This window comes from Cetorhinus maximus, chromosome 10, assembly GCF_964194155.1.
Source record: "Cetorhinus maximus chromosome 10, sCetMax3.hap1.1, whole genome shotgun sequence".
Taxonomy (NCBI): domain Eukaryota; kingdom Metazoa; phylum Chordata; class Chondrichthyes; order Lamniformes; family Cetorhinidae; genus Cetorhinus; species Cetorhinus maximus.
The window spans coordinates 20,557,365-20,584,778 of record NC_135888.1 but is presented as its reverse complement, the minus strand read 5'-3'; the positions used below and the strand labels follow the sequence as shown (position 1 = coordinate 20,584,778).

The 27,414-nt window shown below is 41.4% G+C and overlaps 1 protein-coding gene and 1 long non-coding RNA gene across 3 annotated transcripts in view; both read left to right on the top strand.

Annotated features, from left to right (window-relative positions):
- Positions 1 to 12,617, top strand: part of usp20 (ubiquitin specific peptidase 20) — a 58,928-nt gene extending 46,311 nt beyond the window's left edge. Inside the window, exons 19-25 of one of the 2 annotated variants that reach the window (XM_078550099.1) lie at positions 1,666 to 1,835; positions 2,167 to 2,248; positions 3,134 to 3,242; positions 4,193 to 4,295; positions 7,641 to 7,709; positions 7,957 to 8,147; positions 12,331 to 12,617. In XM_078550099.1, the coding sequence (XP_078406225.1) occupies positions 1,666 to 1,835; positions 2,167 to 2,248; positions 3,134 to 3,242; positions 4,193 to 4,295; positions 7,641 to 7,709; positions 7,957 to 8,114 (691 nt within the window). In that variant the 3' untranslated portion in view covers positions 8,115 to 8,147; positions 12,331 to 12,617. Of the gene's footprint in view, positions 1 to 1,665; positions 1,836 to 2,166; positions 2,249 to 3,133; positions 3,243 to 4,192; positions 4,296 to 4,492; positions 4,613 to 7,640; positions 7,710 to 7,956; positions 8,148 to 12,330 lie in introns of those variants that run through there. The other variant, XM_078550100.1, reaches the window with a different exon arrangement.
- A 2,124-nt stretch (positions 12,618 to 14,741) lies between these two features.
- On the top strand, positions 14,742 to 17,457 carry LOC144685514 (uncharacterized). Its single transcript, XR_013577741.1, has 2 exons — positions 14,742 to 15,118; positions 15,260 to 17,457. It is a non-coding gene; the product is annotated as an uncharacterized LOC144685514 (long non-coding RNA).
- Positions 17,458 to 27,414: the final 9,957 nt, after the last annotated feature.

Genomic DNA, 27,414 nt, shown 5'->3' with positions numbered 1-27,414 from the left:
ACACTGCCTATTTTTCTTATTAATCTTGCAGGCTTAGCACCTTTAACTCTGCTGGGGTTTTTGGTTTACAACTGCATGCAATGATCATAGTAACATAAAGGATGTTCACTCAGTTCCCTTTTCCCACCCACCCCCAACATCACAATGCTGTGAACTAAACCTACAGTGTATTTCTTAAATAATAAGAAAACTGATTTTATTTCACATTACATTTTCTGTGAATCAAAATTTGAATTGCTGCCAGTAAAGAGTTGTATAGATTGCTCCTTTTTTTATATGTCTGGATAACTTGATTTGTCATATTGGTAGTACAAATATTCTAATTTTTAATCAAAATTCATTGATTTTCTGCAATCAGACTCTGTGATCTGTAAAGTTCTTGTCTTGGAGTGACTTAGTAGTGACATGAAACTAAAACTGCTGATTCTTGGAACTGACATGCTGTGCTTTTTTCAAGTTTTTTTTATCGCTGGTAACTGATAAATATAATCTGCCCAACGTAGGGGAGATGTCTCCAGCCAAATTGTTAAACATTATGTATCGTCCTTGGAACCCAACATCTGAGCCTTCTATCATTGGGTCCATCCCACGGTTACCATGTTTTGAGAGCAGTGGCTTATGTTGCTGGACTGGATCACCATGGAGTCTTATGCAGGAAAAATGTACTTTTGTCTTTTAAAATTGAATTGGACCTGCTTCACTGAGCTTCAGCTAACTATTTTTAATGCAAAACAACTCTAGTTTCAGTTTGTAAGACTTTAAAAAAAAAAGAGAGCACCTGAAGAAAGCTGAAACAAATGGTTTCTGAAATGTAATTTATCAATCTCAAAAGCATTATTACATTAGCCGTGAAACACAGTGTGTGCTTATGGACTATTAGAAAATTGTAGGAGATGCAAGTTCAATCTCCAAAGCTGATGGAAGAGATTTTTAAAACGGAATTGTAGGACGTGGGATCAGGGGAACAATGTCGGGAAGATGTACTATTTTATGTATATGTTTAGCAAGTTGAATATTGATAGGGTTGCCCCTCCTTTGAGTTTTTCTTTACCAATTTTCTCCCCTCCATTCCTGAACATGTTGATTTCTGCTGGAATATGGTCCCACTGTTCACTCTGTAATCTGAAGGGTTAACGTTTAATTCTGCAAGGAGATAGTTGCCTCTGTTCTCCTTTTGTACTCCAGGACTGCTTGGTGTGATGACCTGAAAGACAGACAAAATGAAATGGTTTACTTCTAACATTTTAAATGATGTCTGGAAGAAGATATTAAATGAATTTTGAACTTAGGTTATACACAGCACATAAAAGATTTAGCTCCTGAAAACTTATGTTAATTTGGTTTACATTTGGAGATGAGCACTTGCTTTCTATATATGCCACTTGGCTGTGTAGCCCATTTATTAATTTTGAAACTGATATTCAGAACTTTTCTATTAAAAAGTTCTTTCCTGATTACACTGCTCTTGTCCCCTGCTTTTGTACTCTTCTGTTAGCTTTTAGCTTTTTCATTGTCCAGCCAAATAAATCTGTTTCAAGAGTTATCTGGGAAGCAGTGAAGAATGAGTATCTTGTATTCTTTGAGCATCTGTGATTTCACATTTTGAGTTGTGCTCCTCTACCATTCTTTCCCTCAGCTACTTTTTGTTTTAAATGTATGTTGCAGGAAGAGCAGTGAAGAAGCAGTCCGTGAGAGACAAAAAGTTGTAGCTTTGGCCAACGCAAAGGAACCTAGCCTCCTCCAGTTCTACGTCTCCAGAGAATGGCTAAACAAGTTCAACACCTTCACAGAGCCAGGGCCAATCACCAACCACACCTTCCTTTGTGTACATGGAGGTCAGCATGTGCGATAAATGGAAGATCTTGCACCTGCACTAGCCTAGAATTTAGCAACCCTGGAAGTGAAGGGCATCATCACTCTTAAAAGGAGTCATCCTTATAAGTAAAGATCAGGCATTCTTAAATTGGAAGTATCTGTGTGTACTTTTGAGCGACGGTGTTGTAGAGATAAGTTTACTTTCCTCAGGATATGTTGTCCAAGACCTGTAAGATGTTCAAAAGTGCTGAACTCTTGCACATTTTGCATTTAGTGGATTGACTACTAAGTGAGTTTGTTTTCTGTTTCCAAAATAACTGCAGGTAGCAATAATTTTTCTTTCTTTTACAGGCATTCCACCAAATAAGTACCATTACATTGATGATCTGGTAGTGATTCTGCCCCAAAATGTATGGGAATATCTGTACAACAGGCAAGTGTAAAGATTCCTGAAAATGGTAATGGACAATTTTGAAATTTGTTTTAAAGAATTTTTTTTTTTTTAAAACTGGTGTTCTGATATTTGAATTTTGACTTAAAAGAAATAGCCAATTTTATCATGCGGCCAGATCCAGGCTGAATAAATAACCATTTGACAATGAAAGTCATCGCTTTTGTTTTTGCCCCGATTGTGCTACTTTTGGGAAGTTTGAACAGAAGCCATCCACTCCTCTAACAAGAGAATGATAAAAACAACAGTTTGCATGGTGTGGTTGCCAGACATTATACACTCGTTTGGAGCATTGTGTGTTTCGGGTATCCTAACTCAGGATTAATATGTCGGCCTTGAAGGAAGGCCAGCAAACATTTACCAAGATAATTTCTGGGATAATGGGATTCTGCCAAGATGAGAGACTGGATGAACCTTGATTGTATTCCATAAAGATGGGGAAGTTAAGGTTTATCTGACTGAAGTGTTTAAAATAATGAAAGGGAATTGATAGTGTGGATTGGGAATGACTTATTTCAGTTCTTGGAGTACAAAAACAGTTTTTAAGAACTAGAGCTACTGATTAAAAGAAAGTCCTGCAAAAAAATGCTTCATGCAGTGGGCTGTGCTGATATTGAATGCACTATCCCAGTAGATCATGAATGTTGATTCAATTAAAGTGGTTAAAAACAGCATACTTATTGGGCAACTAAGGATGTTGAGGGCTTAGAAGAAAGGTTGGAGAATTGGGAATAAAGAGAAGAGGTTGTGCTGTCTAACAGAGTGATGGAGCAGGCTCAATAAATTTGGCAATCTCGCCAATCATCTAACAACATTGGCAATGTTGCTGCTGTATGTTTCAATATTCTTGTCTTGTGATTGTGGCAGGTTTGGAGGTGGCCCTGCTGTGAACCACTTATACATCTGTTCCATTTGCCAAGTAGAAATTGAGGCAATTGCTAAAAGGAGGAAAATGGAAGTTGACACTTTTATAAAGGTCAGAGATCACAGTGCATCATCCTAAAAGGGGGCAGCTAGATTTTTAACTGAATTTTATAATTGTTTATTGTACAATTGCTACATAAAAGTTGCAGAAATGGTTTGAGCTCTCATAAGAGTAAAATTCCTGTATAGGAGATGCCAGTTTTTAAAAATTCTTTCATAGGCTGTGGGCATCACTAGCAGGGCCAGCTTTTTGTTGCCCATTCCTAATTTCCATTGAGAAGATGGCTATGAGCTGCTGCCTTGAACTCTTGCTGTCCAGTGGAGTCCCAAGATTTTGAATTAGTGACTGTGAAGGAACAGTTCTAATATTTTTTCCAATGTTGTATAATTAAGAAATATTCCATTGTCATTTTACATTGTTTCACACCTTGTATCATGGCAAAGCAGACATTCTGCTCCCAGCCTCTATCAGTGTCACTCTTGAATTGGTGCTGGAGCATCACCTGAGGTCCTTTCTCTGATTCCCTTCCCAACCATAACAATTCTCCTCCCGGTGGCACAGTGGGGATTAAGAATTTGCAATGAAAGCAATTATACATAAATTCAACTTCCATAACACTGAAGTTGGTGCACCAACACACTAATGAAAGGAACCATTAGGACAAATATTGAGTTAAAACAAAGGAAATCGGTTTTAGAGTGCACCACTTAAGACTATTTGCAAAGATGCTTTCAAGATGGCTGTTAATGGAGAGCAGGCTATTCCGGTTTACAGCAGAACTGATTTTCAGATTGACCTTTAAGGCAGAACAAAGGACAGTATCAGAGCCATGGTGGGAGGGTTGATCAAGATTGTAAATCCAATTAGTCACCTTTGTTGGGCCAGTGATCTCTGTTAAAATACTTGAATCCATGGGCTGATATAAACCAAATAAACTCAAATACCACCCTATGGGTAGCAAACAAAAACTTTGACACCGCTCTTCATTATTTTCCATCCAGCTAAACAAAGCATTCCAGGCTGAAGAGTCTCCCAGTGTTATTTATTGCATAAGCATGCAATGGTTCCGAGAGTGGGAAGGTTTCGTTAAAGGCAAGGATAATGGTAAGAAACAATGGGTCGGAAATGTTTCTGTCAAAAATAGATTGATGTTTTCTCTGAACTCCAGTAGTGTGTAATTGTTGGGATTGAAATTGGAACTTATCTACAAAAAATTACCGTCGTACATTGAATTGTGATAAAATATCTAAGAAATCAATAAGATGTCTAGAGTTCAACTCCAGTGTTGTGCATATTTATAGGCACATAGGAATTACTAGATGTAAAAGATGCAGACCCATCAAGTTCATCCTCTACCACAAAAGCAAAACACTGCTGGAAATCTGAAATAAAAACAAAAAATGCTAGATATACCCAACAGGTCTGGCAGCATCCGTGCAGAGAAAACAAAACTAACATTTCAGGTTAGTGCCCTTAGAGATCATTAACCTGAAACATTAACTTTGTTCTCTCTCCACAGGTGCTGCCAGACCTATTGAGTCTTTATTTTCAGCATTTCTGTTTTTATTTCATCCCCTGCCACCCTGGTAGTCGCAAGATGCAACAGTCAAGTTGCTGTTAACAGCAAACTATGACAATCAAGCAGCCCCATGATATATTATTGTGAACGTAAATAACCTTTAATCCTGTATTACTAAATGTTGCAGAATCAGTTGTGATCGTAATAAAAATGTTAAGATTGCTTAATTTTTATTTTTCCCCTTCGAGGAGTGAGGAAAGTCTAAGGTTTCTTAGTGTGGATTAACAGATGGTGGGGATGGAGTTCACAATAGTACAATCATACATGAATTCTGGATGGAGTGGACTTGATGGCCGGAATGGCCTTTTTCTCTTTTTATATTCACTCATGGGATGTGGGTGTCACTGGCTCGGCCAGCTTTTATTACCCATCCCTAATTGCCCTTGAAGAGGTCGTGGTGAGCTGCCACCTTGAACCACTGCAGTTCATGTGGTATAGTTACACCCACAGTGCTGTTGGGAAGGGAGTTCCAGGACTTTGATCCAGTGACAGTGAAGAAACGGCGATATATTTCCAAGTCAGGATGGTGTGTGGCTTGGAGGGAAACTTCCAGGTGGTGGTGTTCCCATGCATCTGTTGTCCTTGTCTTTCCAGATGGTAGTGGTTGTGGATTTGGAAGGTGCTGTCCAAGGAACCTTGGTGAGTTCCTGCAGTGCATTTTATAGATGGTACGTATTGCTGCCATTGTCTTGCTGCCACTGTCTGTCAGTGGTGGTGGGAGTGAATGTTTGTTTTGTGGATGAGGTGCCAATCAAGCGAGCTGCCCTAGATGGTGCCTAGCTTGTTGAGTGTTGTTTGAACTACACTCATCCAGCCACGTGGAGAGTATTCCACCACACTCCTGACTTGTGCCTTGTAAATGTTGAACAGGCTTTGGGGAGTCAGGAGGTGCGTTACTCATCACAGGATTCCTAGCCCCTGACCTGCTTTTGTAGCCACAGTATTTATTTGGCTAGTCCAATTCAGTTTCTGGTCAGTGGTAACCCCCAAGATGTTGATAGTGGGGAGATTCAGCAATGGTAATGCCATTGAATGTCAAGGACCAATGGTTAGATTCTCTCTTGTTGGAAATGGTCATTACCCGGCAGTTTTGTGGCGAGAATGTTACTTGCTGCCTGTCAGCCCAAGCCTGGATATTGTCCAGACCTTGCTGCATTTTGACATGGACTGCTTCGGTATCTGAGGAGTCACGAATGGTACTGAACATTGTGCAATCATCAGTGAACATCCCTACTTCTGACCTTATGGTGGAAGGAAGGCCATTGATGAAGCAACTGAAGATGGTTGGGCCTTTGGCTGTGGACTTTGTTCTTGTTGTTTTTAACTATGTAATTTCCTGAAGTGAGCGAAACTGACATGTATCTGTGTGGAAAGGACTAAGAGAACCTCCTCTGAATATGTATAATTTTAGTATTGCTGAAAAAAAGAGACATGCCGAAGCTTTTTGTCTTGCACTCATCAGGACACTTGTGGCCTTGCGATGGAGAATGCACCACTGATGGTGACTGACAGTTAACTGCCCAATATTGTTTGAAATTTAAACCAGGCAGCTTGACCCTGATTGGTCAAGGCATTGCCCTGAGGAATGAGTCAGCGAATGGCTCTCATTGTTTGGCTGAAACAGACGCAATGTATGGACAGTTCTTTGTCTGCAAAGAACAGGGCCCTGTGTATTAATATATGTAGCTTCCAGTACATGCAAATGCACCACATCACAAGCCCGACTGACAATTTTAAATTGGTTGTCAGCATAATTCTTAGCACATTGGGCAACATTTGCTAAATAATCCTCAATCGCGGAATCGCATCTAATATTGGACACTGTTTTGAGTTTTGCAAGCCCTGGCCTGAGCCATTTGCTCACCATGCAAGCTTGATGCTGAAATTGGGCACATTAAAGGCATCTTGCAGGATAATGGCTACCCTGATCAGAACATTTCACGCTGTATATTAAGCAAACTCATGAGCGGGCCCAAGGCTGCCACTTTGACCCTGAAAAGTGCCCAGTCTTTCTCAGATTACGCTGAAAGGGCAAGGTATCTCAAAAGTTTGAGCAACAGGTGAAGCTAGCTGTCACGTGCTACTACTATGCAGTAGCAACACGGAAGTGGTATTTGTCACTAACAGGATACTGCCGTCAAACCAAAAAAAAAATCCTGCCTATCGCACATGAGTAATGTGGTGTATGAATTTCAGTACCAGCGTGATGCTAGTTACGTAGGCCGTACGTCCCCAAAAACTGGCGAATCGTATCACGCAACATGTCCAGCCGCAGTTCGCAACAGACAGGGTATAGACTGTACCCAACCAGCCCATGCTTGCAAAACTCAATGTAGTGTCCAACATTAGATGTGATTCCGCAATTGGACAGCATTTGCTAAATAATCCTCCAGTGTGCTAAGAATTACGTTGACGAACAATTTAAGACTGAGTTGGGCTCTGTGTGTCACATTTGCATGTATTGGAAGCTACATATAATAATTCACAGGGCCCTGTTCTTTGCGGACAGAAAGAACATGTACACATTGCGTCTGTTTCAGCTAAAATAAATAAGTGACAGCCGTTTGCTGACTCATTCCTCAGGGCAATGCCTTGACCAATCAGGATCAAGCTGCCTGGTCTAAATTTCAAACAATGCTTGGTAGTTAACTGTCATTTCCCATCAGTGGTGCATTCTCCATGGCAACACCACTTGCCAACCAATCAGCACTCTCTTCACATACAGTATAAACCGTTTCCCCCTTATTGGTATTCTTGTGAGGGTCCTGATGAGTGCAAGACGAAAAGCTTAAACGAGTATTGCTGAAAAAAGAAACGTAAATTCTGTACTGCCAAACGACTATATATATAATTTTCTTCTCTTCTCCCAGAACCTCCAGGCCCAATAGACAACAGCAAAATTGCAGTCATTAAAAGTGGTCATGTCCAACTTAAACAAGGTATGAATCTGTGTAGCTTTTGACTCTACATATTTTGGAGCTTAAGTGCAAAAAGTTCAAAGCAGGAAAATAAGAATCGACAGGCGTGAATTTCTTATCTCCAAATAAGTACACTATGGAAAAGTAGGGGGTAATAGTGTCCATTGCAGTGGAGATCAAAACTAGTGGCCAATATAAACCTGTGGTGTTGAACAAGATTCTCTTACCAAATTTTTACTTGCATTTGTTTACTTGGTTCTGTCACTAGGTGCAGATTATGGCCAGATATCTGAGGAGACATGGAACTATCTGTTTGCTATCTATGGTGGGGGACCAGAAATAGCCATGCGGCAGAATGTTGTTCAAGCTGAATTGGACAGTCCACAGGGAGAGCGGAAAATAGAAGCGGAAACCCGAGCCATGTGACCACAGACCTGCCAAAAATGAATTGGCTGAAAGGTACATTTTATGTAGAAGGAAGCAAAATGATATTAATTCTCTCAGCCAAGGCTTTAGATGGAGTTACTATACAGATCAGTCATGATCTAATCGAATAGCAGAACAGGATGCTTCAGTCCTTGGGTGTTTCAGAGGAGCATTATCAAACAAAATTTCACACAAGGAAATATTAAGTAAAAGAGGTAGGTTCTAAGGACCAACTTAGAGGAGGAGAGAATAGGGTAATTGAGTGAATTCCCAAGCTTAGAGCTACACATCTGAAGGCACAGCCACCAGTGGTGGAGTGATTAAAATCAGCAATGCGCAAGAGACTAGACTTCTTGTAGTACAGAGATCTGAGGGTTGTACTGCTGGTGGAATTTACAGAGATGGAGAGAGGTGATGCCATTAAGGGATTTGAAAACGAGTGAGAATTCTTAAAACTTTAAGACAATGCCAAACTGGGAGCCAATATATGTCTGCGAGCACAGGAGTGACTGATGCAAAGGACTTGGTATGAATTAGGATACAAGCAGTTGTGTTTTGGATAAGTGTCATTTAATAGCGTGAAAGATGGGAGGTTGGCCAGGAGAAGTGATCAGTGATATAATCAAGTCTAGAGAGGGTAAAAACAGTCCCCAATGATATCCCTCATCTTATTAAGAAGATTGAATTCATGCCTCCTCGCTCACATACCTGACATTCTACACCAAAAACTCTTGAGGCACCAGTTTGCTGAAATCCTCTAATATTTTGATCATCATCTAGTGTTAAGTTGAAGTCCAATAATTCTAAACACAGAAGATGTAATGTATATGCACCAATACCCTACTTCCCTTATCTACAGAAATGACATGCTTCCACCAAAAGCATGTTGAGGGAGCGAAAATAGGAATGAGTTATTCCATACACACCTCCACCAGTACAGCAGCACTGACAGGCCTGGAAACCGTTTTCTTGTCCACTGTTAGCTTGACAATGGGTTATGTTATTTACTTAGAATTTGCAGCACAGAAACAGGCCAATCTTATTTATTCTTTCATGGGATATGGGTATTGCTGGCAAGGCCAGTGTTTGTTGCCCATCCCTAATTGCCCTTGAACTGAGTGGCCTGCTAGGCCATTTCAGAGGGCAATTAAGAGTCAATCACATTGCTATGGGCCTGGAGTCACATGTAGGTCAAACCAGGTAAGGAAGGCAGATTTCCTTCCCTAAAAGACATTAGTGAACCAGATGGATTTTTTTACAACAATTGCCACCATTACTGAGACTAGCTTTCAATTCCAGATTTTAATTAATTGAATTTAAATTCCATTAGCTGGCCATCGTGGAATTTAAACCCAGACCTCCAAACATTAGCTTGGGCCTCTGAATTACTGGTCCCGGCTGGTCTGTGCCAGTGTTTATGCTTCACATGAGTTCCAACTGACTTCATGTAACCCTAAAATCAAAGCAGAATATTCTGGAAATACTCATGGCAGTACCTGTGGAGAGAGAAATAGTTAACATCTTGGGTCGATAATCATATTTTTGGGTTGTAGATCAGGGAAACGGAAACTTTATACCTTCTTTCTTAGAAATATCAGGTTCCAATTTAACACAGATGCTGCTTTACCTGAGTATCTACAGCATTTTCTGTTTATTTTAGATATGCAGTATTTTGCTTTTTTTCACCTCTAACCCGATATTCCTTTCTTCCTCATGTACTTGTCTAACTTTCTCTTATAATTGATAAGGGAGCTTAAGGTGCAGGAACCCTTAGGAGGAAGTGACCATGATATGATAGAATTTGCCCTGCAATTTGAGAGGAAAAAGCTGGAATTACAGTTGAATAAAGGCAACTACAGAGGCATGAGGGAGGAGCTGGCCAGAATTGACTGGGAGTTGAGCCTAGCAGGAAAGACAGTGGAACAGCAATGGCAGGAGTTTCTGGGAGTAATTTGGGAGACACAGCAAAAATTCATCCCTAGGAAGAAGAAGCATACTAAAGGGAGGACGAGGCAACCATGGCTGACAAGGGAAGTCAGGGACAGCATAAAAGCTAAAGAGAAAGCATGCAATGCGGCGAAGAGCAGTGAGAAACCAGGGGATTGGGAAGCCTACAAAGACCAACAGAGGACAACTAAAAAAGAAATAAGGAGGGAGAAGATTAAATATGAGGGTAAACTAGCCAGTAATATAAAAACAGATTGCAAGAGTTTTTTTTAGATATATAAAGGGTAAAAGAGAGGCAAAAGTGGACATTGGGCCGCTGGAAAATGACGCTGGAGAAGTAGTAGTGGGGAACAAAGAAATGGCGGAGGAACTGAATAGGTACTTTGCGTCAGTCTTCACAGTGGAAGACACGAGTGACATCCCCAAAGTTCAAGAGAGTTGGAGGGCAGAGGTGAGTATGGTGGCCATTACCAAGGAGAAGGTGCTAGGAAAACTGAAAGGTCTGAAGGTGGATAAATCACCTGGACCAGATGGATTACACCCCAGAGCTCTGAAGGAGATAGCTGAAGAAATAGTGGAGGCGTTAGTGGTGATTTTTCAGGAATCACTGGAGTCAGGGAGGGTCCCAGAGGACTGGAAAATTGCTAATGTAACCCCCCTATTTAAGAAGGGAGTGAGGCAAAAGACGGGAAATTACAGGCCAATTAGCCTGACCTCGGTTGTTGGTAAGATTTTAGAGTCCATTATCAAGGATGAGATTTCAGAATACTTGGAAGTGCATGGTAAAATCGGGCAAAGTCAGCATGGTTTCATCAAGGGGAGGTCATGCCTGACAAATCTGTTAGAATTCTTTGAGGAGGTAACGAATAGGTTAGACAAAGGAGAGCCAGTGGATGTTATCTACTTGGACTTCCAGAAGGCCCTTGACAAGGTGCCGCACAGGAGGCTGCTCAGTAAGATAAGAGCCCATGGTGTTAGAGGCATGGTACTATCATGTATAGAAAGAAGATTGGCTGTCTGGCAGGAGGCAGAGAGTGGGGATAAGGGGGTCCTTCTCAGGATGGCTGCCGGTGACTATTGGAGTTCCGCAGGGGTCAGTGTTGGGACCACAACTTTTCACTTTATACATTAATGATCTAGATGAAGGAACTGAGGGCTCCTGGCTAAGTTTGCAGATGATACAAAGATAGGTGGAGGGATAGGTTGAATTGAGGAGGCGGGGAGGCTGCAGAAGGATTTGGACAGGTTAGGAGAATGGGCAAAGAAGTGGCAGATGGAATACAACGTGGGCAAGTGTGAGGTCATGCACTTTGGTAGGAAAAATAGAGGCATAGACTATTTTCTAAATGGGGAGAGAATTCAGAAATCTGGAATGCAAAGGGACTTGGGAGTCCTAGTCCAGGATTCTCTTAAGGTTAACTTGCAGGTTGACGCGGTAGTTAGGAAGGCAAATGCAATGTTGGCATTTATTTCGAGAGGACTAAAATATAAAAGCAGGGATGTGCTGCTGAGGCTTTATAAGGCTCTGGTCAGACCACATTTAGAATATTGTGAGCAATTTTGGGCCCCGTATCTCAGGAAGGATGTTCTGGCCCTGGAGAGGGTCCAGAGGAGGTTCACGAGAACGATCCCAGGAATGAAAGGCTTAACATATGAGGAACGTTTGAGGACTCTGGGTCTATACTCCATGGAGGATGAGGGGGGATCTGATTGAAACTTACAGAATACTGAAAGGCCTGGATAGAGTGGACGTGGGGAAGATGTTTCCATTAGTAGGAGAGACTAGGACCCGAGGGCACTGCCTCAGAGTAAAGGGAAGACCTTTTAGAACAGAGATAAGGAGAAACTTCTTTAGCCAGAGAGTGGTGAATCTATGGAAGTCATTGCCACAGAAGGCTGTGAAAGCCAGGTCATTGAGTGTATTTAAGACCGAGATAGATAGGTTCTTGATTGGTAAGGGGATCAAAGGTTACAGGGAGAAGGCGGGAGAATGGGGTTGAGAAACTTATCAGCCATGATTGAATGGCGGAGCAGACTCGATGGGCCGAACGGCCTAATTTCTGCTCCTATGTCTTATGGTCTATAAGCATCTCTGTTAACCACCTCAATTAATCCCTGTGGTAGCGAGTTCCACATTCTAACCACTCTGGGTAAATAAAGTTGAGGATGAAAACATCAAATTGAGGTGATCAGCATAGAATTGCTGATGGTGTTAGTCAACATTAATAATAACAATGAGACTAATTAAGGATGAATCTTTGTTTTGCAGGCTATGATCCTGAGGTCAAGGATGTGAACACTATTGTTTGCACCCATGATGAATCTACGTGAGCACTTTGTAATTTATCTGTAGAAATTCTTTTTTTTAAACTATTTTATTTCTTCCTGATTAAAATATACAGCTAGACAAAAGTGCGTTGCATAATAGATTGTATAGTAGAATGCTATGGAAACACTAATGCTGTACTTGCATAAGTCTGATTGTATTTCTTTTAAGTAGACTCTACACCTTTTTTGTCTTTCCAATGTGAATCTATAAAACACACATTCTACCAAGCAGGTCTGTCATTTATATATATATATATATATAGATATATATACCTTAACTTCAACAGCGATTCAGGCCTGTGATATCATATGACACACGCGCCGCGCAGCTGAAATGGTCTTGAGCCCGAGACTTAAATGAAGCCTTAACAAAGGAGGCTTTGGGATAAATTTTTTCCTGGTGGATTTGGTGGCAACTTTACAATGGCGGGGAAGGTGTAAAGTTGTAAGCAGTGCAGCAGTAGCTGAGTCGCTTCTCAATGAAGTGACACGATGTGCCTGTTGGGGTCAGAAATATTGGCTTTTAAATGTCAGCTGGGCACACTGGCCAATGCTGTTGCAAATGTTGCTTGTTTTCCAATGTAATCTATGCAGCAGGTGTTGGATCTCCTCAGCATATGTGCAAACATAACAAAAATTATGTTATTCCCATGACCACTATTGTTCTCCCTTTCTGTGCATCATTTCCCACAGGTTAGGCAGGTTTTCAAGCATCACTTTTACGACTGGACTTTGGGTTTGTAAGCAGGTTAGTTTGGTCTGAATTTTTTTTTAATGCAAACTTATGACCCAGGAAAGATCAGGAATTTGCCATAGCAGGAATTCACCATTTTAATTTGCTGCACCACTGGCATCATTATGCACTCTTGATTTTGAGTCAAAAGTTTAAAAGTGCATTGGAGGAGGGAAATCCTTGATTTTAAATTTGGCTTTAAAATACCACCTGAGGGAGCAGTTGGCAGGAGCCACAGTGCTGCACTTCTGACTAATCCACAGAAGTAACCGTGTTTGGAGTGAGCATTAATCTCGAACAGAATCCAGAATGCGAGGGAGGACCCACACCAGACTAAATGAATAGGAAACTGTAGTAATCCAGTTCATCCCTGCATAGAGCAATTTTGTTTTAAGATTTGTATGGTCGGGCATAGAACCATAAACAAGAGCAGGAGTAGGCCATTCAATATGATCACAGCTGATCTCCCTCAATTCCACTTTCCCAGGCTGTCCCCAAATCCCTTAACTGCCTTAGTATCCAAAAATCTATTGAACTGTCTTGAATATGTGCAACGACTGAGCACCTACAGCTCACTGTCTGTCAGAAAATATTTGGGTTGAAGTGAACTGCACAGTTCTGTTCAGCCATATTCCTGTTCTGTTTAAATTTCTGTGGGATCTTTCTTGTAGCGAAAGATGCTGAGTGCCCCTCGCCCCAGACCAGAAATTGGGCATAATAGTGTTGTGCAATAACACTGTTCTACTTTAACAGTGTTGGGCCAGACTGATTTCTCTCTGCAGGCCCAGATCTATCTCTCTATCTTCACGCCACCTTCCCTGACAAAATTCGGTCCTAGATCTTAAGCAAGTAAAATATCTGTTTAGGCTGCTGAGTACAATGTACTAGGTATATAGCTGGTGAGCACAGAATTTGTTTGCCTAACAAGGTAGTTGCAATATTTTTAATAACAATCTGCAAAAGTTGATTTCAATAACACATTCGTTTGAATAGTTAGAGATTTTGTACATTGTACTTTGCCAATTTGGGATCAGTGAAGGTTTGGTGACTGACACTAGCCCCGTTTTGCTGTATGAAGGTCTGTGTTTGAGGTGCAGAGTTTATTGCTCACTTTTTCCTGCATGCTCAAAACGGAGCACAAGGAGAAGAACTTTTTATTTTGTACATGGTGGTGGGAGGGCAAAGAATATAATGGTGGGGGGTGCTGGGAGGGAAATGTAAATGTTTGTACAGCAAGTATATCAGCATGTCTATGAATCTGCAGAGTGAGAAAATGCTGGAGAGATATTAGGCCTCAGATGAAATGCAGTATTAAATAGGTGGTGAGCTGCCTGACCCACCTCCACTGACCTCTGCCTGGCCACCCCCCTTTCAATGACCACTATCACACCACCCCACCTCCCCTACAGTCTCCACATTTTAACCTTAAACTGTGGTAAAATAATTTGGTTTAATTATCAAATGATTTTTCTTGAGATACCATCTTTCTCCCTTCCCCCACCCAACAGAAGGAAAATGATATGATCCTGTAAATTTGTAATTGCCCTTAAAATAACTTTGTAAAGATGTTTGCTTTTGAAAGGAAACTTATGAATTGAATGAGATGTTTTGCTAATAATGTAGTTCAGATATTTTTCAACCTCCCTGATGTAGCTCAATCCATGAGTTGAAAGATTACAGTATCTTGGTAGCATCCCAGTGTTGGGTGTAACTTAAGATTGCTCTATCTACATAACAAAAACAGAACTTGACACAGTTTTATTTTGGATGGTGAGGTTTAGGGGAGAGTGGGCGTGAATAAGTTGGAAGTGCACCAAAATTTGTATTTTAAAAACCTGTTTGTCACAAATAGCAGATCTCCCCTAGTATTGATAACAGAATTTTTCTTTATTCTTTTTATAAAATGTGGTTGTCGCTGGTAAGGCCAGAATTTGTTTCCCATCCCTAATTGCCCTTGAACTGAGTGGCTTGCTAGGCCATTTCAGAGGGCAGTTGGGTGTCAGCTGTGGCTCAGTCCATAGCACCCTTGCCTTTGAATCAGAAGGTTGTGGGTTCATGTCCCACTCCTGGAAACCAAGAACTGTGGTTGTACTCAAAAGAATTGCAATCTGTGACTGTTGATAACTCGAAAGTTGAGAGTCAGCCACATTGCTGTGGGTTTGGAGTCACATGTAGGCCAGACCAGGCAAGGACAGCAGATTTCCTTTCCTGCAGGACACTAGTGAACCTGATGGGTTTTTACAACAATCAGTGATAGTTGTTATGGTCACCGTTACTGAAACTAGCTCTCAATTCTAGATTTATTAATTGAATTTAAATTCTATCAGCTGTCGTGGTCAGATTTGAACTCGTGACATTGCCACAACACCACCATCTCCCCTATATTTGCAAGAGACCCTAAGATGAGTGAATAATGCTGACATGATTTTGATTAGCTGAAACTTTTCAGAGTTTGAGTCACAACAGCTTGAGCATTTTAAGCTGCAGGCACCATTAAAGTGAAGCATGCTGTATGCAAGACTTGTAATACGTTGGAACAATGCAAGTTCACCAAACATGAAACCTGCCAGTGCATGTGTGGCAGAGAGAAACTAGTACTGAGGCTTTAATTTGAGCTAATCTAGGTCTCCCAAGGTTGATTTTTTTTTTTGCTGAACCCATACCTATTTGGCTGTTTGATGTGCAATGGGGAGAGAAGGACATTGAGGCACACTAGCGGTGATGCATTTAAAAATATTCTTTTTCCCTTTTTGAGCACGTACTGGCAAAGAGCAGTGCCCGAGAGCATGGTCTCAATAGCAACAGTGGGTTGATTGACTGCCTCCCGCGTTAATATTTTTATGGTGCAATAAACACAGCACAATATTACCAGCTGTAACATACTTGGTGTAAGTGCAGTTGTCCAGGTATGTCGTGTAATTTCAGGCTGGTGTATGCACTGATTTAGCATCCAGCTTTTAGGTGTATTCTGCACGCTGAACGCCCTGGTCTACCTGATTTATATGTATTTCAGTGCAATTTCTTAAGGAATAATTCCTTCTGTTCAGCTCCTTTCTAAAAAGCCTTGTTTTTATTGCAGGTACATTAAAAAATATTTGTAAGAGAAAATGTTGCGCAAATTATTTTTGTAATTAAATATTTGTTGAAATCCTCCTGAATTTTTGTTTTTAAAAAGTACTTCCGACAATGCTGGTTGCCCATATTTAAAGCATTCAATTCCAGAATCTAATTGAGATGTTTAAAAGGATTCAGTGGGGTAGGTACAAGAAATTATTTCTTCTGGTGGTGAACCCAGGACAAGAGGCCACAATCTTAAAATTGCAGACAGATCATTCTGGAGTGAAATCAGGAAGCACTTTATCACACAGGAGAAAGAAAATTTGGAACTTCCCTAAAAAGGATGTGAATGCTGGTTCATTTGATTCTTTTTCAAGACTGAGATCAGTAATTTTTTGTCAGATGAGGGAGCCAGGGGACTATGGAGCAAAGGTGGGTAAGTGGAGTTAAGGTACAGATCAGCCGTAGTCTGATTGACACTAGCTGATCAAGACACTGAATGGCCTCCTCCTGTTCCTATGTTCCAAATCCCCGGTGTGTTATGTACCAGGTCAGGACTGGGGAGTAGAAGACCCATCTTCCATAATGGATGGATCTTGCCCCTCGAGCAGTCTGATTTAACTGGTTCGTGACATTTTGCTACATTTGGTGGATTGCATTGCAAAGTGCCTGCAGGAACATTTACCAATAAGGTGTCAGTCACTTAGCTTGGAAATTAAAGAATATTCCTGGATTCAAGGTTTACCTTATCAATGCAAGATGGGCTTTCTACACAAGTTGTAGAGTATTGAGAGTTGGGTATATTGGTGTCCTACAAGCAAAATGCTCCCATATCTCCTTTTTGCAAGGTACCTCCATTAACTAATGAACTTTTGCTTTTCTACAGTTCTAAGTTTTGAAATTTTATCAATGCATATGACTAATTTTTACAAATATGTTAAGAGGAAAACACCTAAAAGCCTATATAAAACATGCTGTAATGCTGCACCCTGTCGCTAAGGTTTCAATATGATCCAATTTTGCTACTCTGGGTATAAGATGGAATGTGAATCACTTGCATTGACTAAACTGCTGATTCAATGTATAATGTGTTACCTTGACACAGCTGTAAAGGTGGGATTAATCTGCTGTAATCTTTATCTTATGTAGCGACTGCAACAACACTTAAATTATTCTTACAATTATACACTTAACGTGATGGGGTTTCATTATTGCTTCATAAGTAATGCGGAGCTGTTAAGTGCATAAGATACTTAAATAAAGTGAAAATAAATGGCATGAATAGTTTTGTTAATTCCTTCATTCCATTGTACAATTTGAACTATTATCAATGTAACAAATTCCAGAAGTTTATTTTTGTTTATGTATTTATTTTTTAAAAGTTTGTTTGAGGTTTATTCACAGCTATATTTGATACTCTCGAACATTTGTCCAATCCACCCAGAGCTATTTAGTCTGCTACAGGCACATGCTGGTGAAAGGATTAGTTTCACTGCATTAAATCCATCCATTCTGTTTGACAGTGAAAATTCCCACAGCTTATTTTTGATGGAAACTTGTTCTGTGTAGTTTCTATTTAACAGCCACACTTACAAAGCTAGAAAACAAGATTTTTGGAAAATGAACAATGCCTTGTGTGACTAATCTGCAATTTCTTGCACCACACGTAATAAAATGGCTAATATGCTAGTCTTCGCGTGGCAAATGTGGACTTGCTCATCAGAAGGCTGATTTCTGACACATTCAATTCAGTTGCCACAAAGAACAGCAGCATTTCTAGAATGAGAAAGATTTGTCCATCATTACATTGCAAAGACTACGCTGCATGCATGTCCAATTCATTATTGCATAAACCCTCCTGAATTATGTTACTATCAAATAGCATAATATTTTATCATTACTTTAGATATTTATATGGAAATGCATTTGATGCCTCAGCTACTGAACTCATAATTCTCTCTTTGGAAGTGTAATTGGTGTAATGTATGACTGGCTCAATGTGTTTTTGCTGCAGAAGGGAACCCTCGTAAGCTCATTGGAAATTGAAATTCTGGTAGTTTGAGGTATCATGGAATCTTGTCAGAAATTTTTACAATGTCAGGCCAGCCCACCCTTTCTCATCCAGTTTTAAGTTTTGCTCATGTTTGGCTCCTACCCAGGGAGTGGGGTTTTCTAAATGAGGAGGATCCCACTGCATTAGCGCACAATTCATCTGTACATGCCAATTAGAAAATTATAGCATGCTTCTAGGGGTTAGTAGTGAGCATTCTGTTTAGATTTTCCTTTCCCTTTTTGAGGGGTACTGGGTTTTAAGTCCAACTCGATAGCCATGGCAAGTGTGTGCATAACATAGCCAAACACAGGTTGTTTATCTACCTGTAAATCTTTCTAATATGGCTGATGTTAGGAGCGGGAGAGTTTCCTGGTCAGCCAATCTAGAAGGTAACAACAAACCACTGCAGTACTTTGCCAAGCATAATCATGGACTAGTCCAATGGAAGTCCTCTCTCTGGGGCATGGTACCTGAAGGAAGAATATTGAATGTGGATTTAAAAATATGTAAAGCTATTTGCTGAAGGAGATTTCAGTGAGTGATTTTTCACTATCTTAGTGCAAACTGAAGCATCCTGGGTGCACAAATCATAAAGACTGACAGACGCATCCTCATTTTGAGGTGCTGATACCACCAACTTGTACACTTGTCCAAATGATTGACTGCAGCTTATGCCTCCAACTGATTTGCAATTGATGGCACATGTATATGGATTATACCCAGAGGCAATGATGGTGTCGTGCTCCAGAACTAAAATGAATACCTCGCATGCTTCATCATAGAACACATTATCCAAATAAACACTGGTTCATATAAGAAACCTGTGTGTGTGTGTTTTTGTTTTGTTTGTTTTCTGATTTAGTTTTCTGCAAGCTGGGAGGGTTTGGGTGTGGTGGTCAGAGGATGACCCTTCCAAGCCTGTTTTACATTGGCTGTAACGATTGTTCACTGTGGCATTGATAGACATCTGGGAGTAGGTCAGTTCCCCTTACTCTCTAAACTGGGGGTGTCAGCTGTGGCTCAGTTCATAGCACCCTCACCTTTGAATCAGAAGGTTGTGGGTTCATGTCCCACTCCCGAAAAAAAAAGCCAAGAACTGTGAATGTACTCGAAAGAGTTACTGTCTAAACTGGGCAACAATGAATTTAAAAGTACCCAGGGAGAGAGGGTAGCAGAGCAAAATCAAATGTTTTTTGCGTGGTGATGGGAATTAATATACCTGTCTGTAGTTATACTGCCACAAATGGACTTTGGGCACAGAATAATGTGAAAAGTGGCAGCAAAACTCCAGTCAGGCTAGGAACCCGATTCCAGGGCACATTAAGGTGAAATGGAGGCTGTCTCACAGGACTAAAAAGTAATATTTCAAGTGGCTGCCCCTCTGTGCCGTTGAATATCACTTGGTAGTTGCAAATGTCTTAGTTGCTTTTGCGCAAAGCAGACATGTTCCTCCATTTAAAATATGGCTATTCAATATGAGCAATCATTTTTAAATATGCATTTTTATGAGGGGAGGCTTGGCTTCTTTGACTCTGTCTTTCACCCACAACTGTTAGTGACCTCTACACTTGCCACCTTTTGTGTTGGATGTGCTTCATTTTGGGAATTGAGCAGGTGAAGAGTTAGTCCTAGCCCCAATACTATACTGAGCAGTCAGCACTAGTAATCTGCCCCTATTAAGATCTATTCCATATTTAGTGCTGTGGGGTCTTCATCAGAGGAAGGGAAATCTGACAGTAAAGCTCATGAACGTGGTCAAATATTTTGAGGCCCAGTGCTTATACCTATACTACTCAGTTTATTAGTATCCCTTCATTTGGTGCTTTAGGATAATTGTGCATTTCTTTATCATCCCAGGCCAGAACAAGAGTGCTATGTGATCCTAAATATCACTGTCTGTTTCCCTTTTGAACAGAAAATCCTTAGGTGCTCTTCCCAACATACAAAGTCAACACATTAGTGGCCATCTTCACCCAGTTACTTAAAACAAAATGATTACAACTGCTCTTAAAAAACAAAATCTAACCACTCCAGTGCAGTACTAAAGGAGTGCGGTGCTGCCTGATGTCATGGTAAACCAAGGCACTGCCTGCCTTCTCAGGTGGACGTCAAAGATCCCATAGCTCGATTTAAAGAACAGCAGCAAAGTTCTCCCTGGTGTCCTGGCTAATATTCCTCAACCAATATTGCTGAAAACATTAATCACATTGCTATTTTTTGGGAGCTTCCTAAGTGCAAATTGGCTGCTGAGTTTCACAAATTACAGCATTGGATACACTTTAAAAATGTTTCATTGATTGTAAATCGATTTGGGATGACTTCCTGAGGTTGGGAAAGGTATTGTATAAATGCGAGTTCTTTCATTCACAAATCACTTGAGGTGGAATGTATATTAGTTGCATGGAATTGGAATGTGGAAGCCCCATTTTTTTTTATATGGAATGTTGATATCACTCGAGGCCAGCACTTGGTGCACATCCTTAATTGCCCTTGAACAGAGTGGCTTGCTAGGCCATTTCATAGGACAGTTAAGAGGCTAAGAAGAGATTGAAATGGTGTGGTCATCTGTTGCAGGGAGAGAGAGGGGGGGACATGTGAGATGAATGATGGAGATGGGACTGCCGGGAAGGAGAGGAAAGCCTAAGACCAGATGGAAAGATGGGGGGGGAGGGGTGTTGTAGGGTGGCTGAGTTGTACTATTAGTGATAGAGTTGATCCGCAGACACTTCTTGGGTGGGAACATTAAGTTTATCTACAATATACTCAGCAGCAACGATACGTGTGCTTTTCAACTCCACCTCTATGCTGAACACCTGAGGTAGGCTGCACTACTCTCCTATTGGTTACTACAGATCATGTGATCTTAAGTATTATTCTTAAAGGTACATTACGCTAAATAAAAACATAATTACTAAACTCTTCCCCCTTTAACTCAGCTATACATATATTTACAAGTACATATTTTTCAAGACAACATAATATTTACACTGGATAAGAAATTTACAAGTTCAGTCTTTCAGATGGTTTCCTGGTATGTGTGGAACGTCGCAGCTCCACAACTTCAGATTCTTTGTCAGGAACCTCCTTTTCCGGAGTTACCTGAACATCAGGTGCTTTGTTGGGCACTTGCAGTTCTGTATCCTCAACTCTTACAGGAACATTAGACATGTCAATCCCGGGTTGAGTATCCTCAACAGGAAACGCAAACCTGGTCATGGTCTCTGGTGGAACCAAATCTTGATGATTTGTCTCTTTCTTCCTTAAATGGTCCACATGTTTACAGATGATCTGGCCTTCCAACTCCACGTGGAAAGATAGATGTCCAGTCACTGCACTTATTTCACCCGGTAACCACTTTGGTCCGTTCCTGAAGTTTTTCACGTATATCTGCTCTCCCATGGTAAATTTCCTTGCAACTACGCCAGTCAGGTCTAGTTCTCTGGCTTCCCTGACTCCTTTCCACTTTCCCCTCTAAGTTCTGCATTATTAAGCTCAATCTCGTCCTGAAACGGCATTTCAACAATAACTCTGCAGGTGTGACACCTGTTGTTGTGTGAGGGGTAGTCCTGTAACGAAAAAGAAAGTGTGCTAGCTTGGTTGCCAAGGAATCACCAGTTAGCTTTCTCATTGGTGCCTTGAACGTTTGAACCCCCTTTCAGTCAGTCTGTTTGAGGAATGGTGGTATGGTGCAGTTTTCACATGAGTGATACTGTTGAGGCTGATAAACTGTTGAAGCTCAGCACTCGTAAATGCCGTGCCATTATCAGAAACAACTACTTCTGGTAGTCAGTGAATGGCAAAACTTTGATGTAGTTTTTCAATCAGCCCTGCCGAAGTTGGTGACTTCACCTTATATATATCCAACCATTTTGAATGGGCATCAACAATGAGCAGAAACATTGTTCCCAGGAAAGGTCCAATGTAGTCAATGTGTAACTACACCCAGGGTCTACCTGGCCACTTCCATGGGTGTAATGGAGCTGTCACTGGCAACTTTTGCAGTTGCTGACATTGCACACAATGCTTTACTAAACTCTCTATTTCGCCATCCATCCCAGGCCACCATATATAGCTATGTGCTATGGTCTTAATTCAGGAAATTCCTGGACGGGCACTGTGTAGTTCAAGTAAAAGTGACTCCCTTTGGAGGAGCTATCACTTGTGGCCCCCACAATAAGATGCCATCCTGGCTGGTTATTTCATGTTTTCTGTTGAAGTACGGGATTCATTTCGTCAGATATGGGCTCCTGTGACCAACCATGTAGCACTTGTTCTCGTACCTGAGATAGGACTGGGTCCCGACTTGTCCAGTCTCTGATCTGTCGAGCACATACCGGTGAGGAATCTAAGAAATTTAACAGTAAAACAAGTTCCTGTGGAACTGGGACGTGCTCATCATTTTCTTGTAAAGGCAAACAACCCAGGGCATCAGTGTTTAGGATTTGATTGCCAGGCCTATGTACAAAAGTGTATTCGTATGCTGCCAGAATTAAAGCCCATTGCTGTATTCTTGCTGAGACTATGGGTGGTATAGCCTTGTCCTCACTAAACAATCCTAGTTTGTGGTCTGAAAAGATTGTGAAAAGGTGGCCATGTACGTACTGGTGAAATTTCTTAACACCAAAGATGATGGATAGGCCTTTATCTATCTACGAGAATCTCTTTTCCGTTGTGGTGAGCGTTCTTGATACGTAACTTATTGGACTCCGTGCTGTCGTCCATCCAAGAGAGCACTGCTCCCACTCCATAGGGAGACACGTCACATGTCAGCACCAATTCTTTCGCCTGGTCATACTGCACTAATAAATTGGATGAGTGCAACAATTGTTTCACCTTTATGAAAGCTTCTTTCTGGGGCACCTCCCAAGACAAACGTTGGCTCTTTTTGAGTAGAGAATGCAGGGGGGCCAGCACTGTAGACAAATTGGATAAGAACCGCCCCTAATAGTTGATCATTGCTAGGAATGATTTGAGCTCTGAGGCGTTCTTTGGTGCAGGTGCCTGTCTTATGGCTCTCACTTTCCCCTCAACCGGGTGAAGGCCATATTTGTATTTCTGTATCTTCTTTCTATGTGCCCTCTTCTTTCTAGCGCAGACTTTAATCTCCGCCTTCTTTTTGACTTCACTATTGGCCAGACTTCCCTCAGATGAAAGCTCAACTTGTCTGAGCTCAGTGGCTGGGTCTCCCAAAATTTCACAATCTGTCTATTTCTTGGGAAATTCTGTGACTTTAGCTTCCAAAACCTCTTCGGCTTAATTTAGCTGATTCTTTAGCTCTTTGCTGGATAGCTAGCTTTACTGAGCTGGCACTGCCTTGGAGTTTATCCAAGCTCCTGTCTCCCGGCTGTATCCAGCTATACACAACTCCCAGGCCTTCCCCTGAGCCCTCTTCAAGTTTCTTCTGCTGTGATTCCTGTTTGAGACGGCCTTCATTTCTTCATGTTGCTGAATGGTTACGCATTCCTTTTGCATTTGATCTTGAAGGGCAATCAACTGTTCTTTCAACTGTTTAATTTCTTGTTGCCCTCCCACCTTTAAAGTCCTGTTGACTTTGGTGGAGTTGCCCTCTCTCTGGGGTCTCTTATTCCCTTTGGCAGAGTTGCCCTCTCTCTGTGGGGTCTCTTGTTGCCTTCCGTTGAGTTGCCGCCTCTCTGGGGGTCTCTCCTAATTTTCTGTCCATAGCCATTTTTCTTGCATTTATCATTTTAAATGTATTGCCGCTTAAAGAGCAGTCACCGTTTTCTTTTACTCAGGCTATCTCTGCAGCCGTTGGCTTTTCTGTGCTGTGTTTCCCGTGCTTTTCGGGTTTTGGTGGGATCCCCACGATCGCGAGCTTCCTTCTCCTTCAACTTTGTAAAACCTCATTCCCACTCAGGAAAAAAATACAGCAGCGATCTCCTCTCCCTTTTCTGGGCGATTCTGCAAGGCTCCCTTTTTTCTAAACCTAAAACTGCAGCACTGCTTTCTGCTTTAATCGTCCTACTCCTCCAGCCAGCAAGCTGTGTGCCAGCCTCTCCGATCCACTGAGTCTGCGGGGCTGCGGCCCATTCCACAATGTAAATACAGATTTTTTTTTTTTTGTTTTGCTCACCCATCTTGTGGATTCTCACTCAGGGGTCTTGCGATTTTGGTATTTTTTTTTAAATGTCGTGAATGGTCCGGGAGATTTCTCAGCCATTTGGATCAGGCCCGTTTTCTCTTTAGCTTAAAGCGACAGCATGCCTGGTGAGTATATCTTCCTTTCTTTTTAATTATCTTAAACATGCACAATCGCTGGGCGAGGGACAGCGCCAGTTTCTTTCTAACTTTATTTCTTCTGTTCAATCCTGTTTTATCCTCATCACCAGTTTGTTGTAGGGTGGCCGAGCTGTACTATTAATGATAGAGTTGGTCAGCAGACACTTCTTGGTTGGGAACATTAATTTTATTTACAATATACTCAGCAGCAACTGCTCGTGTGCTTTCAACGCCAACTCCATCTCTACATTGACTCCTGAGGTAGCCCGCGCTACTCTCTTATTGGTTACTACATATCATGTGATCTTCCTTAACAAGTATTATTCTTAAAGGTACATTACACTGTAAATAAAACCATAATTACTACAGGTGGCAAGAAACTTAAACACAGTGAGATTGAAAGAGAAATGGGTGAGTGACAGGAGGAGATGGAGAAGGGTGATCAACCAACATTATGACGACCCCAAATAAAATGGGAGAAGCCAGAAGAAGAAGTGGTATGTACTCTTAATATTTGTTAATGGAGCTCTTCACATTAGCAAACCAATTAAGGTAAATATTACTATCTCCTGTCACTAGGTGGTGCAGTAGCAGTGTTTTTGCATTTTATTAGTAGCTCCATAACACAGGGTGTTAAAATATAGTAGTGCCCAAGTTACACTGTGCAGACGATCCTGTGCTGTTTACCTAAAATAGGCCCCAAAAACTGAGCAGGCAGGTTAGATTGGTGAGTTAGACTGAAAGGAGTAGAACTTTCCTTCGTACATTGTGCCCAAACACAAAGGACAGTTAAATGGGGAGGACGGGTTGTGTGTGTGTGTGTGACATCAGCTGTCTGATCTATTTAAATGATTGAGCAGGTCCTTGGCACAAGTGTGTGATACACCCCACATGGATTTTCTTCAATTACAGGCAATCCTTTCTACCCGAGTGCAAGAAAAGTAAAATCTGCAGGAACTCTACCATCTAGAAGGACAAGGATCAGCAGATAGATGGGATCACCACCGCCTTGAGCTTCCCCTCCAAGTCACTCACCATCCTGACTTGGAAATGTATCGCCGTTCCTTCACTGTCGCTGGGTCAAAATCCTGGATCTCCCTCCCTAACAGCACTGTGGGTGTACCAACACCACATGGACTGCAGCGGTTCAAGAAGGCAGCTCACCACCACCTTCTCAAGGGCAATTAGGGACGGGTATAATAAATGCTCACCTAGCTAGTGATGCCCACATCCCATGAATGAATATAAAATAAACCTGCGTTGTAAAATGCCTGAGCGGCATTGTTGAGAGTGAAATTTCTTCATTCTCTTCCTAATAAGAGCCAGTTCAGCATAAAGTTTCACTGTCACTGTCAACCAAATGCAAATTAAACTTATTTCAAAACTGCTGACTAGATTAATCTGTCACGTCATTTTTAAACCATTAGACGAAGTTAAATGAATTGTAAGCCATTCACCATTGTTACAAAGAATAATGCAATTGTTTTTTTCTTTGGCTTAGTCCAATAAGTGTTGTAGTGGATTTTGCGTTTGTGCTGAGTTTCTCATCCTGGGCGTTCCTTGGAGGAGAGGGATTGGAAGGTGAGTCTTTCTGACTTGACTTAAATGTTTCCTGGTGATTGCTTAGCATGTTACTGAAACAGCCATTGGAACAGGTCACCTTCCCCACTAGGTATGGTGGGTAGGATTGGCACAGGACAAAACCTTAAAAACTGATATTGCAATGACAATGGTGAGGAAGTGAATGAATTTTAAATCTGTAGTTTCATTTCAATTTTTTAGGTTGCTATAAAGCAGTATCAGCATGAAATTGGCAGCATCAGTGCCAGAGCAAGGTTCTGATCTGATAAAAGCAAAAAACTGCGGATGCTGGAAATCCAAAACAAAAACAAAAACACCTGGAAAAAAAACTCAGCAGGTCCGGCAGCATCTGCGGAGAGGAGCCCAGTTAACGCTTCGAGTCCGCATGACCCTTCAACAGCACAAGGTTCTGCTCTGACTCTGAAAACACACCAAAGCCAGGTATTGTGAGACCTCATCAGGAGACTGCCCCAGCGAGCTGGGAAATTGGCACCAAGCGGAGGTTTACTCCAGTGCAATGTGAATCTGGAGTTAGCAAGCAGTCAATCCTTTCTCAGCCTGCAAGCGCAGGTCCCTTCCCGGGGCAGAGAGTGCAATCCACAGACCACAGACATCTGATCTTGACAGCCGCATGCTCACACTGCAATTTACAGCGTGGATCCAATGGATAATTTTTTCTAAACACTGGATCAATGGTTGATCATTTGCACATATCAATCACTTTGTTTGATATTTGGGTTCTACATGTTATAGCGACTAGTGAACATCTGGGCATTCTGCAATTACAGTAGAAATCCATGACAAATTCTTTCCTCCAGCAAATTAACAATTATAAACTTATCTTGTGAAAGAACTGGTGCCGATCAGTTATCTTTTGCAGATCAGTAATCGCAGCTTTGTGAAATTGTTTTTTTTTTTAAAAAAAATCCCGTAAATTTCTGTGGCAAACATACATTCGTTTCAGTATATAAAAAAAACACAACCTCCGCATGCCAATGGATAAATAACCACACCCAAGCTTGCAAAAGCCAAGTCTGTTCTGAACTTACGGGGTTTAATGTGATTAGTTGCTGAGATAGACTATGATGATGTGCTGAACCCCGCTGTTCAGTGAAAACTGACGTGTGCACTTGCACCTTCCTTTTGTGAAGCATCTAGGTGTGTGTGTGTGTGTGTGTGGTGTATATACTGTACACAGAGGTCAGCCAGGACAGAAGGTGATGAAAGGTGCGGAACTGGAGGTAGAAAAAGAGTATCGAAGCTCTGGATGAGGGTTAAGGTCAGGAGACTGGTGATTAGAGCTTTGATGGCCTCTATTCTTGAGGTTGTGGTGATTGTGGAGATAAGCAGTGATTGGAGCAGAT